The sequence below is a fragment of the Callorhinus ursinus genome, unplaced genomic scaffold (genome assembly GCF_003265705.2).
Source record: "Callorhinus ursinus isolate GAN/ISIS: 27379988/994484 unplaced genomic scaffold, GSC_fseal_2.0 scaffold74, whole genome shotgun sequence".
Taxonomy (NCBI): domain Eukaryota; kingdom Metazoa; phylum Chordata; class Mammalia; order Carnivora; family Otariidae; genus Callorhinus; species Callorhinus ursinus.
Genome location: NW_027397136.1, coordinates 5760095 through 5778416, shown reverse-complemented (window position 1 = coordinate 5778416; position 18322 = coordinate 5760095). Strand labels below are relative to the sequence as shown.

The 18322-nt window shown below is 40.2% G+C and overlaps 1 protein-coding gene across 1 annotated transcript in view; it reads right to left on the bottom strand.

Annotated features, from left to right (window-relative positions):
• Positions 1-18322, bottom strand: part of NDUFA9 (NADH:ubiquinone oxidoreductase subunit A9) — a 41056-nt gene that overhangs the window by 21372 nt on the left and 1362 nt on the right. Inside the window, exons 2-6 of the mRNA XM_025851881.2 lie at positions 12876-13046; positions 12415-12512; positions 8136-8227; positions 6875-7016; positions 1584-1686 (exon numbers count right to left, since the gene is read on the bottom strand). Coding sequence (XP_025707666.1) covers positions 1584-1686; positions 6875-7016; positions 8136-8227; positions 12415-12512; positions 12876-13046 — 606 coding nt within the window. The remainder of the gene's footprint in view (positions 1-1583; positions 1687-6874; positions 7017-8135; positions 8228-12414; positions 12513-12875; positions 13047-18322) is intronic.

The following is an 18322-nucleotide window of genomic DNA, read 5'->3' as shown; positions in this document are numbered from 1 at the left end:
ATAGAGAAAAGTGGGCGCCTGGGTGGCTCAGTCAACTAAGCATCTGCCTTTGGCTCAGGACATGATCTTGGAATCCTGGGATCGAGCCCATGTTGGGCTCCATGCTCAGCGGGGAGTCTGCTTCTCCTTCTCCCTCTGCTGCTCTCCCTGCTTGTGCTCTCTGTCAAATAAATAAATAAAATCTTAAAAAAAAATAATAGAGAAAAATGTTGTGGGCAGAGATCGAGGGTTTAAAGGGTATGTGAGAACTCTGTGTTTTCCATTCAACTTTTCTGTAAACCTAAAACTACTCTAAAAAAATAAAGTCCATTAATTTTAAAACAATTTAAGTAAATATGCCAACAACAAAAAATAACAGTAAATATAACAAAAGATGTTATAATATATAGTCTAAATCAGTAAGAAAAACATCTCTCAAAAAAAACAAATACACATAGGCAAAGGACATACAAAGAAAACTGAAAGAAAAAATATGAATAGCTGACAAGGAGAAACAGGAAGCTACTGATAAAACTGTACCTCACCAACCATCCTAGTACTTCCTAGGAGGGTCAGAATCTTCTCCGAATACGTAAGTGAATAAATTGAGAGGTGACTGGTAATTTGATAGAATCAGAAACTAAAGCTGGGTTCTTACCACAGACTTTAAAAATGTATTTGCCCTTCCCACCCCTACAAATGTACAGGGAAGTCACTTTTTTTACCTGTAAAATCTCAAAATCTCATCACTTAGTCAAGGAGACTGATTTCCTCTGCCAAGACAAGTCTAATTATTAAGCAAACAGAGCCTGAGAGCAAGCATAACATGATGCCCAGCCCATGAAAGCAGTTTACATACCAATTTAGCAAAGGCCACACTCCTATTTATTAGTCCCTAATCCCATTCCACAGAAATTGCTATTAACAAGGAAGACTGACATGATCTCAGGATCATGAGGTTGAGCCCCCTGTCGGGCTCTGCATTCAGTGCAGAGTCTGCTTGAGAGTCTCTCTCTCCCTTTGCCCCCCCACCTGCTCACGCACTCTAAAATAAATAAAATCTTTAAAAAATAAACAAACAAGGAAGACTGATTACATGCACCTGACAAACTACGATGCTGCCTCTTTGTCTTTCCAAATCAACATCCAAGGGACTTGGCAATCAGACTAAAAGTGAGAAAGTAGTTAAGAGGGGCTTCATATGAAAAATATAAATAAGGCCAACATTTAAGCACTGACTACGGGCCAGGGACAGTGACATGCGCTACTTCATTTCGGTAACACACCACTCTGGAGACAGACATTTTCATCTCCATTTCAATATACAAGGAAGCTGCCCCTCGTACACCTGCCAGTCACAGAACGAGTCAGTCTCTGTTTCCCAAGGCTGCACTCTTCCCGTGAATCTAAGGTGCTTCTTTTCTTAGACAGTAATGAAGACCACACTGGGCACACTGAACCTTTGGGGAGAAAAAGGCAACTGGGGGAGAGAAAATACACCTCAGTCTGTCGAGTCAGAGAACACCGTTAGCTTGCGCTTAACTTCAACCTGGTTAACTGGTATCCTCTTTTCTACTACTAAGAATACAAGAAAGAATACATACTTGCAAAATGATTGAGGAATCTATCCTCTCTTCCAAAGATGTCCGATGGCTTTATGATAATGGCTTCCGGAAATGCATCTCTCACTTCCTTCTCTCCAACGGCCTAAACAACCAACCAAACAAAAAATAGAGTTCAGAGGTGAGTGAACAGAGCTTGCGTTCCTTCCACTATCAGGACGTTACTTGTATTTCAAAGGTCAGTTTCTCCAGAGTAAGGCAGGATTCATAAAAGTCAGTCACGCAGAATCTTTTTTAAATAACACACAAAAATGCCCTGCCTTTAATGGCTCTTGTTGGGTTTCTTCCTATATTTATCCTGGGGAAGCTTACGCAGAAGAAGGAGAAAAATCAGAGTAGAATTTTTCCAGCCTCCATTTTCCTTTCTAACCATAGGTTCTCTAGATGGTGTCACCAATCTAGCAGCCTGCCAGAGAAAGGAGAGTGTGGTCGGAGGCCATGATATGGAGGTGGCAGCACACATACCTACCCAGAGGAGTGGAGACAGGCCAGGAACCTTCCTAACCTCAACACCCTCGTTTGTTTCCATCTACCTCCTAGACGAGGCCTCTTTCCGTGCAAGTATCAGCACCCTGTCCAGCCTTCCTCCCCACCTGCACAGCCACTGCGAGTGACATATATGTCCAGGTGGACTTGAACCTCTGTTTCTTGAGCGTCTCAACTCCAGTGATCTCCTCTTTTCTCCCCTTCTGCCCCCTTCAACTCATTCAGGCCATGGACCACATCAACAACTGCGATTATCCTTCTTCTGAAATACTACATGAAGACATCCTGCTCTCAGATGGCAATCTCCCATACTTCCAGCTGCTGCTTCTTCATCACCTGTTCCTGGGATGTTGGTCATCACCTTCTCAGGAGCACTAGTCCTCTGATGCTGCTTTCCCCCACATCAAATCCTCCTAACTTACCTCAGACTAGATGCCATGGCCCAACTTTTCAATCACTCTCTTACCCATACTGTAAACTACCTCATCCCTTTGTCTTTACTCCTCCACCCACCAGGCAAAATCCCAATTCTGAAACGAGCCCATTAGCTTCCTTCTTTGAGCCATGCACTCCTGCTGTCTTCAGAACTAGAGGAAAATAAATACATAAAAATCATAAATTGGACAATTCAATAGCAAAAAAAAAAAAAAAAAGTCCCAATTTGATCAAAAAATGGGCAGATCTGAATAGACATTTTTTCCAAAGAAGACATACAGATGCCCAACAGGTACATGAAAAAGGTGCCCAAAATCACTAATCATCAGGGAAATGCAAATCAAAACCACAAGGAGATATCACTTCCCACCTATCAGCATGGCAATTATCAAAAAGACAAGAAATAACAAATGTTAGTGAGGATGTGGAGAAAACGGAACCCCTGCGCACTGTTGGTGGGAATGTAAACTGGTGCAGCCACTATGGAAAATAGTATGAGGGTTCCTCAGAAACTTAAAAATATAACTACCATATGATCCAGCAATTCCACTTCTGCTAACATGTCCAAAGAAAATAAAAACACTAACTTGAAAAGATATCTGCATCCCCATGTTCAGTGGAGCACTATTTACAATCACCAAGATACGGAAGCAATCTAAGTGTCCATCGGGAGATGAAGGGTTAAAGATGTCATAAATACACACACACACACACAATGCAATTAAAAAAGAAGGAAATCTTGCCATTTGCAACAACATGGATGGACCCTGAAGGCATTATGCTAAGCAAAATATTCAGACAGAGAAAGACAAATACTATAGATCTCACTTATAAATGGAATAAAAAAAAAAGAAAAAAAGCAAACAAAACCCCAGCAAACTCATAGATACAGAGAACAGAGGCAGGGGTAAAGGGGATCAAAAGGAACAAACTTCTAGTTATAAAATAAATAAGTCTCAGGATGTAACATACAGCATGGCGACTACAGCTAATTTGAAAGTTGCTAATAAAAGAGTAAATCATGAAATTCTCATCACAAGGGGCGCCTGGGTGGTTTAGTCGGATAAGCGTGGGACTGCTGATTTCAGCTCAGGTCATGGGATCAAGCCCCATGTCGGGCTCTGTGCTCAGCAAGGAGGCTGCTTGTCCCTCTCCCTCTGCTCCTCCTCCCGCTCATGTTCTCTCTCTTTCTCAAATAAATAAATAAAATCTTAAAAAAAAAAGTTCTCATCACACACACAAAAAAATCTGTAACTATGTGTGGTGACGTTAACCAGACTCATTGTGGAGATCACTTCACAATATATACATATGACAAATCATTACATTATATACCTGAAACTAATGTATGTAAATTATACCTGAATTCAAAAAATCCTAAATTGCTGCCAGTTATATACTCATGTCATAAATTTTAACTGGGACTTCAACATGTCCCAAGTATTGTTTTCTTCTAATTAGCTGTTCTCTCCTGTGACAATTTCAAATATTCTCCATTCTATTCAAATTCTTCCCTTACTATTCTTTCTTCCAATAAATGACTTCACCTTCTCATTCAAAGGGAAGATATGGCAGCAGACAAAAACCACCTCAAGCCCCCACGAGAAAACCCACCACCCTCCTCCTTTCTTATCTCCCCTTGCTCCAGGACTCACTTCCTTTCACTTTCTCAGGAGCCTGCCCAACCGACGCTCTCCTTTATGCTCAGTCTCCCTCTTTACCAGCACCTTCTCACCAGCGCTTACACAATGTCAAGACCTTCCACCTTAGAGGAAAAACGATTCTCAACTCCACGTGCCCCTTCAGCTTCTTGCCCCATCCCTCTTCTTACCAAACCACTTAAAAATGCCACCTGCTCTCACTGTCTCCACTGTCTCCGCTCCCGCTCACTCTTTGTTCACCTGTGCTCTAGATTCTGCCCCAACACTTGCACCCAAACCATTCTTAATCAGATCAAAAATGACCTCCATCCATGTTGGTAGATCTAAGGTGACTTTCCAGTTCTCACCTCACTTGGCTTCTCATTGGCATTCATAAGCAACTACTCCCCCCTTGCGACACTGTCTTCCCTTGGCTTCCATGACCTTATACTCTCCTGGTTTCCCTCCTACCTCACCAAGTCCACTCCTTCTCAGTCTTTGTTTGTTTGGGTTTTTGCAGGTGCCTCCTTGTCTACAAGAGCACTAATCATTGGTATTCCTCTGAGCCCTGTCCAAAGTTCTCTCAATCTACGCTTCCTCACTAGGCAATCTTATTCCCAAACATTGCTTCAATTAACTGGTTTTATTTTTTTTTAAGATTTTATTTATTTATTTGGGGGAGGGGGGAGAGAGAGAGAGAGAGCATGAGCGGGGGGGAGGGGCAGATGGAGAAGCAGGCTCCCCGCTGAGCAGGAACCCTAGGATCATGACCTGAGCCAAAGGCAGACGCCCAACTGACTGAGCCACCCAGGCGCCCCTAATTAAGTGGTTTTGTATCTCCAAACCAGACCTCACTTCTGAGCTCCAGGATCATAAACCCCATTCACCATTGTTACTTGGATGATTGACACACACCTGAAATGCAACCTGAGTCCAAAACTGGATCATCCTCTTCCTTCTCTGTAAATACTATTTTTCTATCTTTGCTGTGCTTTGGGATTACCTACGGAGAGTTAAAAATATCGATGCCCAAGTTCTATCCCCAGAGATTCTATTTTCATTGGTCAGGGTGCAGGATTTTTCAAAGTTCCTAGTGCTTCTAATGGGCAGCTAAGGCTAAGAACCACTGCCCGAAAGCCTTGTCCTTCTCTAGTGTTTCTCCCCTTATTCACCAGCTCCACCATCTACCTCATGGTGTACATCACAGGGCTGGACATCTCTGAGTCTTCTCCCACCACTGACTCCAGCCCCAACCCTGGCCCTTCCAAACAAGCATGGATTCCGACGATTCTGTGAATGCCAGATGCAGGCAGGCAGACAGTGCACATGCTCATTCTCCCTCATCCATGCGGTATAAAAATGCTGAGGCTTGAATGTGCTGCTAGCCAGTTCCATGACTATGAGAAACAGCTTACACAAAAAGAAGGAGCTGAAAGAATCACAGAGAAACCAAGCTGAAACTCTGATGAACCTTGGCACCAATGTGGCTAAGTTTCCTTATTGCTGGATTTTTCAGATTACAGGGGCCTATAAACTCCCTTTATATTGAACCAGTTTACACTGAATTTTCGGATGCTAGCAATTAAATGCTCCAAACTGGTAGATAGATGCCCTCTCTACCCCATTATATGCTCCTACAGCACAGTTCCCTACTTTGCAACACCAGGCACAAGTGGCATTATTTTCCTCAATAGATTAGAAACTAGATAGGGGCTAAGACTGTCTGTTTTATTTGCTACTGTATCCCCACCATCTAATACAATATACAGCACACTGTAGGTACTTAATAAATCATTTGTTCAATAAAAGAATGCAGTGGGTCAAAAAGCTGGAGTCCCTGGCAAAGAACTCTGCGGTCCTTACCAAGCTGACCCAAAGCAGGCTCAGGATAGCAGAAAACAAATGCTAAAATCAGCCCCAGACACTGCAATTCCTCTGAGTCCCTGATAATAAAGACATTTCAGGGGGCGCCTGGGTGGCTCAGATGGTTAAGCGTCTGCCTTCGGCTCAGGTCATGATCCCAGCGTCCTGGGATCCAGTCCCGCATCAGGCTCCCTGCTCCTTGGGAGCCTGCTTCTCCCTCTGCCTCTCTCTCTCTCTCTCTCTCTGTCTGTCTCTCGTGAATAAATAAATAAATAATCTTTAAAAAATAAAATAAAATAAAGACATTTCAGGCTACAGAATGACCCCAAATCAGAATGGTCAATCCCTAGGCACAATCTGGATGACAATGTGGTTTCCGGAAGTATAAAAAGCCTAAATACTAGATTTCCTTGGCAAATATTTATCCCTGTCATCCTCAGCCTTTACATTACCCCCGTAAGAGTAGCATACGACCATGACTAGGCACGAGGTTTGAGAAAAAAAGATGGTCTTTCAACCTGTAGGTGATACGGGTAGGATGCTTTTGACAGAAATAATATTCTACCTTTTATGAGGTTTACTATATAATTCTATTATGTCCCAAGCAACTTTCAGCATTTGAGAACAGGTATCCATCTCTGAAGCCCCTTACCATAGTTCCCTGCAAACAGAAAGCACTCAACCAAAATGTCAGAATACAACACGCACATCAATCTAATTCTGGATATGGAGAATTAGAAACCCTTTTTATTTCTGGATATGTCAGTGAGAAACCCTTCTCACTTAACTTGTGTTTCAAAGGGGCCAAGAAACTCTGGGAACCACTTCCCAAGTGAAATGGTCACCTACCTTATTTCTCAGAAATCTAGAAGAGCTTTTAATATCAGCATTCAGATGTGAAACATGAATGAGCTTTTCAACTCCAGCTTCCTTGGACACTTGAGCAATTGCACGGGGAATCTTCACAAAAATATCCTCAAAATCAAAGTTTCTGGAAGAAGGAAAAAAAGGGGGGAGGATCAGTTAAGAACACCTGTTTAAGGATTCTAAAGCTTTCTGTGACAAGCTAGTTTTCATACTATTGCTGGAATTCTTAATAGTTAAAACTTTTAAATGGCAACGATTTAACCCAAAGTCAAAATTAACATATACATGTATATTTTATATACATAAGTTTTACTGCTCATCATTACTGTACATAATTTAAACCTTATCATAAGTCATAAATCAGCACACATAATATTCTCTGTGCTCCAGGAATCCCAAGGCTGAGACCCTTTGAGAACATCTGGCAGCACTGGTTGGGAAGGGAGGGGGTAAGTGTTGGGAGCTGAAAAGGGACCTACTTCTTATCCCCGGGCCTTTGTTTCCCCCAGGGGAAAAAGAAACCAAAAAAATCAGTCACCAGTTTAATCCAATACCATTAACATTACACAATAACATTAATGCTTACACTGTACAAGGCACTGTTATTAGTCACTACAGGAGATTTAAAGTTGAATGAGACTCTCCAAGTCACCAAAGAACTTAGAAATATGTGATGAAGCAGACATAGATTATCAAACTTTAATAAATGTTAAGAAAATGGTATGAACAAAATGTTGTGCAACTATAAGATTAAAACACTATCTGTTGATAAAACAACCCACACAAAGGCTAAAAAGAACAGTTCAAACCAGTACTCATGTCATCTTTGATTAACAACATGAACACAGTTTACACAAGAAAAGCCAATGTTCAGCTTGATGAACAGTAGGATAGGCAAAATCGTCCTGCCTAACCCATCCCAGCTGGACAAATCCAAAACAGGATCAGCCATTATGAACCAACCGGTCATTCCATCACGCTGATGACACCAACCACACTGACATAATCCCTACCGGCTTTTTATGGGTAGCGCATCACATTGCTCCATTATACCAGACTTACTGCCAACTGAATCTCCTGAAAGGGGGTTTTTGGGTATGTAAATAGGTGTTCAATCAATGCTTAATGATGGACTAATTAAAAATGTGACAACTACAATTCCTGACATTAGAAGGTACCCAGTGAATGTCTACTGAACCTTAAGACAGCATATGCAAAGAAAAAACAAGAGCCAAAGACTTACTTGGTTTCCCATTCTCGCCCAACAAGATTAATGACCACATTGCTGTGCTTCACTGCTCTTTGGATAGAATCTTTGTTTCTCCCGTCCCATTCCTATAAGAACAACAGCCAGTCAGATGCAAACATAAGGGCAAGTTTCAAAATAGGCCATCTGTTGTAGTCATAATATGGTACTATTTCATACAGGCTCCATTTATTACAAGAGAAATGGTCATGAGGTCTCAAATTCCTTCCTGATTCTCTGACTCTCCTGGAGACAAAAAGATCAGTGTATCTGTTTTATTAGGTAATGAAATGACAGAATTAGAAAAGACAATATTCGTTTTTAGTGGGGCACATCCATTTCTGGCCACCCAACTGCCCCCTGCAAGTTTGTAAGGGAATCTGGTTACCAAATCTCCCTTCCTGAAATAGAGCCAAAGAGCCAAGGATCATTTGGGAGGAAAACTGACTTGCCCTTTTTGCAGCAACCAGCTACAGAGTGAAGTTAGGTGGAGTATCTCTTAAAGGCTAACATTAAATTGGGAGCATTCATGACTATTTTCTTATCTCTCCTTAATGCTTTCCTCTTTATAATCCTAGATCTAGTCATTTCTACTTCAGACATGAACACAACATGCAGGGAGGAGTGACCTGCCTAAAAGCGCAGGGTGAGCCAATGGCAGATTTCAGTGTAGAACTAAATGTCTGAGTGATTCAGGCCTACAGTCAGGTTGACGATTCTTGTCCAAAATGGAGACCAGGGATTAAACGACCTCAAAGATACAGCATTTTCTATGTTAAAATGAAATTGGATTTTTTAAACATTTCGAAGGAAAGTAATGAGTAGTAAGAAGTTCTTAGGGTCAAGAGGTAAGGGGTATGTATGAGCGAGAGGAGAGAGAGTGAGAAAGGAACAATGGGGTGGGGGGAGTGACTGGGCAGGCCCACTAACATACCTGTGCAATTTAGAAAGGCTCCAGAAACCAGACTCAAGAGCAAAAGATGAAGCCCTCAAGAGGAGGAACTAGTGATAACTGATGCAGGAGAGGGGATACAAGAGACATATAGAGTGACAGCTGGGGAGTCAGACAACTCCATTTGCCTTTTGTGAACTGTGTACAAAATTATCTCTCCAACCTCTATGTAAAATTTGAAAATACAACCTATCTCAGGGGTTTGCTATGAAGATAGAGTAAAATAGATATACAATCTGCAGCACAATGAGTAACACAGCTAATAAAAAAAACAGTTCTTGGGGCGCCTGGGTGGCTCAGTTGGTTAAGCGGCTGCCTTTGGCTCAGGTCACGATCCCAGCCCCACGTCAGGCTCCCTGCTCAGCGGGAGGCCTGCTTCTCCCTCTCCCACTCCCCCTGCTTGTGTTCCCTATCTCCCTGTCTCTCTCTCTGTCAAATAAATAAATAAAATCTTTAAAAAAAATTTTTTTTAAAAAGCAGTTCTACACATAAGAAGCTAAAAAAGACTTTTTTTTTTTTTTTAAAGATGGCAAGAGTAGGAAAAAAAGAATCCAAGAACAGTCAGAGTGGAAGAGCTTGGGGCATATCTGCAGGAATGGCACAAGAGAAAAGCCTGGAGAGAAAGAATTGAAAGGAAACCAAATTCCCAGGGATAAGGCCCAGGGGGCACAGTCAAGTTAGCAAACCAAGTGGTTGTTCAGACAGCAGTTTCACCACAGACCAAAGCAGGGAAATCAGTACGTCACACTTAGTATGGTTCATCCTTCTCAAAAATAAACAACAATATAGTGAAGTCTTTCCGTTTTATCCTTCTTGTACTTCCCCTTTTGTAAACATTATTATATTCAAAGTAATATGCTTGGGGAGCCTGGGTGGCTCAGTTGGTTAAACGTCCGACTCTTGATTTTGGCTCAGGTCATGATCTCAAGGTCGTGGGATCGAGCCCCACGTTAGGCTCCATGCTGGGCACAGAGCCTGCTTAAGATTCGCTCTCCCTCTGCCCCTCCCCCCTTCACGCTCACTTGCTCTCTCTCTCTGTTAAAAAAAATAGTTATATGTTTAGTCTCTGTATTCTCTATTAACACTGAGCGCTCCCTGTGGTCTTGTTCATCAAGACATGCTCACAGTTTAGCTCAATGCCAGGCACTCTATAAATACCTGTGGAAAGAATGAAATATGTATCATATATCTCAATTCCAATGACTCCGCATCTGCAAGCCAAAGTTTTCACCCATCATTTGTGAAATACTTTAATTTTGAGGATTGACAAAGTGACCAATAATCTCAAGTCACAAAGAAACAGGAAAAAAGCTAAGCTCCTCTAACTGTAAGACCAAGAAGATATTTGACAATAAGATTTTAGAGAAGAAAAACACTTTAGAAACAAGAAATTTCTAACATACTCCTAGCTTGTGAACATTCAGTAAGGAATAAATTAAAATGTTATTAAAAATAAGTAAAAATTTGGGCGCCTGGGTGGCTCAGTTGGTTAAGCGACTGCCTTCGGCTCAGGTCATGATCCTGGGATCCTGGATCAAGTCCCACATCAGGATCCCCCTGCTCTGCGGGGAGCCTGCTTCTCCCTCTCTCTCTGCCTGCCACTCCCCCTGCTTGTGCTCTCTCTCTCTCTCAAATAAATAAATAAAATCTTAAAAAAAATAAGTAAAAATTTAAAAGAGATCACAAATAATCTGCATGAACATAGCAGAGATCTTCAGAATGTTTACCAAATTATTTTTCATTTTTATTTATTTTCTTAAAAAAAGATTTTATTTATTTGACAGAGAGAGACACAGCAAGAGAGGGAACACAAGCAGGAGGAGTGGGAGAGGGAGAAGCAGGTTTCCCGCGGAGCAGGGAGCCTGATGTGGGGCTCGATTCCAGGACCCTGGGATCATGACCTGAGCTGAAGGCAGACACTTAACGACTGAGCCACCCACGCGCCCTCCGAATTATTTTTTAAAAGGGAAAGTGTGTACATGGAAGAGCTCAGCTCCATACAGAATGATAAAAGCAGGACAATTTAGCCAGAACAGGAGACCAAGCATCAAGGCCCAGAGTGTTTCTCAATAGAGTAACTATACGCACTGGGGACAGTGTAACTCCTTGTGGAAAGGGACTGCTCTGGGAGCTGTATGATATTTAGCATCCCTGGTCCCTAGCTAATAAACCAGTGTGGTCTCCAGTCATCGTGGCAACCAAAAAGGCCCACACGTTTTTAATCACCCCCTTGAAGGGTCCCCACTGCCTCGCCCCATTGGCAACTCTTGGCCAAAGGAAAAACCTGCAGATTAAAGAATAGCAATAGGGAAGCACAGCGAGCACTGTTCTAAACTCAGTCTGTGCCAAGGAAACCAAGTTATAAAACACCCTATTTGTGATTTTCAGCATCTACAGAAGAACTGTCCAACAGAAATATAACATGAGGCACACAGGCAATTCTAAATTTTCCACCAGTCACATTTAAAAGAGTAAAAAGAAACAGGTGAAATTCATTTTAATAATATATTTTATTTAACCCAATATATCCAAAATATTATTTCAATATGTAATAAGTGTAAAAAATTATTAATGATATATAGCACTTTCTTTGTACTAAGGCTTTGAAATCTGGTGTGTATCTTATATGTACAGCATATCTTAATTAAGATTAGCCACATTTCAAATGTTCCATGACCACAGGTGGCTGGTGGCTACCATACCAGATGGCATGGGCCTACAGCAGGGGTTAGCAAACCATATCCCAAAGGCAAATCTAGCCTGTAGTCTAACTTTGTAAATAAAGATTTTTTTTTAAATATTTTTTTAAAGATTTTTTTATTTATTCATTTAAGACACAGAGATACAGAGAGAGAGAGCATTAGCAGGGGGAGAGGCAGGGGAGAGGGAGAAGCAGACTCTCCACTGAGCCAGGAGCCTGATGTGGGGCTCGATCCCAGGACCCTCAGATCATGACCTGAGCCGAAGGCAGACGCCCAACCATCTGATCCACCCAGGTGCCCCTGTAAATAAAGTTTTATTAGAACAGAGCCACTTCCATTCATTTATATATTATCTATAGCCGCTTTCAGGCTAGAAGGGCAGAACTGAGTAATCATGAAAAGACCCTGTGACCTACAAAAGCTAAAATATTTACTCTCTGGCCCTTTACAGAAAATGTGCATCAACTGCTGGGCAAGAGTTTAAAAGAACGGGATGAACGAAGGACGCCCCTGGTCCACTCTGGGATGACACTGTTGGTTTATCACACTGCCTCTCTCTCCTAAAAATGACCTCAGTAATTTACATCTGTCAGCTCCAATAATCAGTCACACAGGTTCTTACCAGAAAGATAATCTGGCCCAGGTCACCCATGGGACGAAGGTGCATGGTGTCATATGGGTCACACCGATAGGGTACAATCACCTGTGACCCCATACGTCCTAAAAAAGAATGGATTGAAACAAGGATCAACATTAACATAATATGGATATTTACTTTATAGGACAGTGATTTGGTAAATATTTAACTTCTAGTATGATAAATGAATGGATACCATTTTTAACAAAAAGCATATTTTGCTGTGCGAGAGATGCCGTAACTTTTCAGAGACCACATTCCTGTTTCTACATCCTATACAGAAAGCATAATAATGCTTCCTAATGAACAGCAGATCAAAATTACATAAACCCAAGATAAGAGTAATCTGTAACACTGTTAAATTGAAAGAAACATGGTTCATGGCTCCTCATGAGGCAACCCTAATAAACGGCACTGGGGCATATGGAACTTAAAAAACTACTTACCAAGGTGGTTGACAACATATCGGCCCAGGAATCCTGTTGCTCCAAACACAGTGGCCACAATCCCACTAACTGAGGAACGCCCACCTTTGCCATGAGGTATGAGTGCATGATGAAGCTGGCGCTGCAGTGGGCCATGAAACATAGCTGGGGCTCTTGCAGTAATAGAAGAACCTTAAACAAAACCCCAGAGTATACAAAAATGGTAAATGTTAATATAAAAGTGAGTATGAATAACCTCTTTTCCTAGAAACTGGTAACGTTATTTTGCTATCAGTACTTTCATATACTTAAGTTTAAATGAACTTTTAAATCAAAAGTTGTAATTCAAGTGCCAACAGCAATAATAAACAAACTACTGCAACAAAGAATCCATGTGTCATAAGGAAATATACAAAAATTAGAAAATTGATTTTTCAATAACACTGGTTTGAACTGCATGGGTCCACTTTTATGCAGATTTTTTTTCAATAAATACAGCACAATACTATATTTTCATTATTTTCTTTAATAACATTTTTTCTCTCACTTTACTGTAACAACACAGTATATAATACATACAGGTAAAACATACAGAATATTTTAATCAACTATTTATGTTACCGGTAAGGCTTCTGGGCAATAGGAGGCTATCAATAGTTAAGTTTTAGGGGAACCTACATGAGTTTTTGACTGCAGGGATGGGGGGGTCAGTGCCCCTAACTACTGTATTGTTCAAGAGTCAACTATAAACTTCCTGCCCTATGGGATACAATATACCTAGGAAGATAAATCATATTTAAAAAATTAAAGTTACATACTAAGAGAGTATAAACCTCCACAATAAAAGGAACTGAAAGAATGCACAGGAAAGAAGCAATATATGAGGATTCTTGGATAAAATGGATTTTGGGGGGCACTTCTTCCAGTTTTACTGAAAAATAATCAACATATATCACTGTGTAAGTTTAAGGTGTACAGCATGATGGTTTGATTTACATATATTATAAAATGATTACAACAGGTTCAGCTTATGTTCATCATCTCATAGAGATATAATAAAAAGGAAAGAAGGAAAAAAAACAATTTTCTCCTAGTGATGAGAACTCTTAGCATTAACTACCCTAATGTTTTATCATTATCATTCGGCAGCATTAGCTATAGTCACCATGTTGTACATTACATCTCGAGTACTTATTTATAACTCTAGGTTTGTACTTTTGACCACCTTCCTCCAATCCCCCTTCTGCAACCTTCTGCCTCTAGGAACCACAAGTCTGAGCTCTTCTTCTATGAGTTTGGGTTTCTTTTTAATCCCACATATAAGGGAGATCATACAAAGTTGAGATCATACGTATTCGTCTTTCTCTGACTTATTTCACTTAGCGTAATGCCTTCAGGGTCCATCCATGTTGCAGCAAATGGTCGGATTTCCTAGTTTTCTTTATGGCCGGATAATATTCCATCATATATAAATACCACAACTTCTTTATCTGCTCAACCCTTGATGGACACTTAGGTTGTTTTCATGTCCCGGCTATTGTAAATAATGCTGCGATAAACATGGGAGTGCAGGTACCTCTTTTGAGTTAGTATTTTCATTTCCTTTGAACATATGAGCAGAAGTAGAATTGCTGGATCACATAGTAGTTGTATTTTTAATTTTTTGAGGAACCTTCATGCTGTTTTCCATAGTGGCCATTCCCTTTTCTCCACATCCTCGCTAACATTTGTTATCTCTTGTCTTTTTCATGATGGTGATTCTAATGTGTAAGGTGGTATCTCATTGTGGTTTTAATTTGCATTTCCCTGATGACAAGTGATGTTGAGCACCTTCTCATGTAACTGTTGGCCTTTCACATATCCTCTTTGCCCATTTTTTAACTGGGTTATTTGTGGGGATTTTGCTGTTGAACAATAAACTAGTTTGAGTAAGGTTGTAAAGAGGAACAACAGAAAGAATAGATTTCCGTGTGAAACACGTAACACATTTAACAATGTAGATGTGGGAATGAATAAGCCCAGTGCAGGGAACAGAAAATTTACTTGGAACAGACTCTGAAACTGATAATGAATGAAAAAATAAAGTTGAGGATACATGCTGGAGGCAGAGGACTATTAGCAGAGAACATTTTTTTTTAAAAAAAAGAGTACAGTTCAGACAATATAAAGCTACGGAAAATCATCAAAAGTAATGACAAAAGGAGTGTTTGAGAAAAAATTTTCTGACCTTTAGAAAGGTTAATTTGTCAAACCTCTCACTATTTACATCTCCACACTATATGCGCAAGGAGACCATGTGGCCTTAGCCTGGACACCTGCAAGGTGGGGAAACACGACTTCCCATTGCAGACCCTTCTCATTTGAGCCATTCTAACAGAGGGTTCCACCACATAGGAGATCAATGACTGTTTCCCAGCAGCTTTGATCCCTTTGTTCCTCTGGAATGACAAAGAACAAATTTAACCCCTCTCCCGCATTTAAGTTCAGCAATTATATCTCTACTAAGTCTTCTCCAGGTTACACATCCCTAGTTCCATCAACTATTCTTCATTTGGCAGAGGTGTAAAACTCCTTTGGAATCACACTCCCAATTTCAAGTCCCTTGAAATATTATGGCAAAGTTTTAGAGCAAATGACTTAACTTTCAGAGAATAAGTAAAAACCAACTAAGACATTTAAAGGGCTAATAAACTTTTGCTACAATCAACAAACCATTTACCATCAGCACTGGTGCTTTGTAAACTTGGGGAAAACTGAAAGAAACTAACAGGAATTGCTTTAGATCTGTATTTGAAAAAAAAAAAAAAGGAAGGAAGGAAGGATGGTAAGTAACTAAGTAAGTCTGTGTCTCTTCTCTGCACATGATTCTCCTGCGGCATTCTACCCAGAAACCACGGTTTTTCCCTAGTCAGAAGCATGAAATTAGAGAAAAAGCCTAGCTTACTAAACAATGACTGAAACCACAAAGATTAAAAACAAACACTGCAGATCGGACACATAACAACAAACTGTTATCACAATAACAGCTAAACTTACAAAACTGTTAGCAGATGCCAGGCATTGTTCTAAGTGCTCAGTAGGTATTATCTTATTTAATACTATTCTTACTGTAACTTTACAGGTGTGGAAGCTCACGCTCAGAGAGTTTAAGTGACTTGCCTGAAAAGCCAGCAAAGGAAACTGAAAAGCAGCCCAGTAAGGTAAGGGGAAAACAAAAGGAAATGATACCCACAAGGTAAATGAAGGAAGGGACTGACAGAGGTAATAGTTAACTCTATCAAAGGCTGCTGAAAAGTGAAGTAGGATGGGGACAGAGGACCACAGACCCAGAAGATGTTGGTTTTGAGTGGCCTTAACAAGAGCAATTTTATTGCTGTGGGAATGACAGCCTGACTTCAGCAGGCATGAGAGAATGTGAGGCAAGGAAGTGGGAAAAGGAGTATCAGTGATTCTTCTGAGGAGAGATGATGTAAAAGAGGGTAAAAGGACCAGATGACACAAGGACAAGGAAGGATTTTTTTTTAATATTAGCTATTATAACATATTTATACACTGATGGAAATGACCCAGTAGAGGGCAAAAATGAATGATTCAGGAGAGGGAATGCACAGGTAATTGAAGATGCGATGGAATGCAAAACAAAGGAACTGGCTTTAGATCAAAGCAGGAGGAGCGCATCCACTATCACAGGAGGGAAAGCTGAGAATTATCACAGCTCAGCTATTGGATTTTTATGGTGGGAAAAAGATCGTTCTCATCTGATTCCTCTGATTTCTAGGTAAAGGTGAGAATGAGACAGAAGCACATGTTAAAAGTTTTAGGAGACCGACAATGTTAAATAATCATGGAAAAGGGAAAGCAAATTTCTTTGAAAAACATAAGACTGAAAATCTACTTGATATCTGTATTCATGAATTTAAAATAAGGTCAGTCAGTTTTGAGTTTTCTGTAGCTCAGTTCTCTACTGCAGGAAATGTGTGGAAAGCTTGGTTTAATTAGTGGTTTGTTTGGTTTTTTTTTAATGCCACAGGCAGATGGGCGAGGGAGTTAAGAATGTACGGGGTAATGATTAGAATGATCAGTAAGGAAGGAAATGAGGACACTGGATGAAGGACAGTAAATAAAACAGGAAGAATGACCGGAGTCAAGGAATTAATATCTCAAATGATTGTTAGGAGATTTACAGTAAATGTATATAAAGCATTTAGCACATTATCTAGAGCATGTTAAGCACTCCATGAGTAACAGATGCTTTCATTTGTTATCACTTCAGAATCTCTTGGGTGATATTACATTAACCTCATGAGATTATTTATTTTCCCCCAACAACAATTATAGGCCAAGCACCATTCTAGAAACTATGACTAGCACAATAAAAAAGACAAGCTCTGGCCTCAGGGAGCTTACATTTTAGAGGGTTGACTTGAAAATTAATATGTGGGTAGGTACCTGTCACAGTGCCTTGCACTAGGTAGATACTCAATAAATATAAGTTGTTACCTTCTTTGGTTCCAACCTCTCTATTTTCTTCCATATGTTATGAAGACCATTAGGAGAGTAATATTCTTTACTCATTATATTCCTCTGCTCAAATACCTCTATTGGCTTCTTACTGTAATATATAAACCAATCTTCTCCAAACATATTTGCTTGCACAATGCATTAGTTTTAAACATTTATAAATCACATATACATTCTGTGTAGTACCAATGCGTCATATACACTAAAAAACATATTAAAGCACTTAGAATAGTGTCTGGTATATAGTGTGAACTACGTAAGTGTTAGCTATTGTTGTTATTACTGAAAATGTTTTTTCAGTTCTAATACTGTATTTTTGTATCCCACTGAATTCCTCTTGCAAAACCCACTTTCAAGACCACTGAACTAAACTGCTTGACTTTCAAAGTCCTCCATTATTTGATCCCATCTAACATAGTCAACTTTCTTTCCTACTAGTCCTTATCTACAGGTAGTCATTTCACTCCCTCCTAAGTACTTTGTGATTCCACTCTCACTACCTTGTCCTTGCCCATGCCAGGAAAAGGCCTAGTTTCTCTGACTTTCCAAATCAAAACCACACACACACACACACACACACACACACACACAAAAATCAGTGGAAGCACTGCAATTCTCCACTGGTCTTCCAATCTTCCCTCACTACTTCAAATGATACTAACCTTTCCCTTTTCTGATTTCCTACGGTACTTAATAGTCTCTCCATATCTCACCATATATAATTGTTTTACACGGTTCTGTTTTATAGTTTTTTGATTACGTTACACACTAGACTTGCCTCTCTAGAGCTTATGCAAAAGCTTACTTTACCAGAGACAATAAAGCATAGAGGTTAAGAGCACAAGCTATGGCTTCAACTAAAAATAAGTTAAAGTGAAAATATTTATGAAACTATTTAGGACTGTGGTTAGCAAATAGCCAATACACAATAAATGGTAGTTATTATC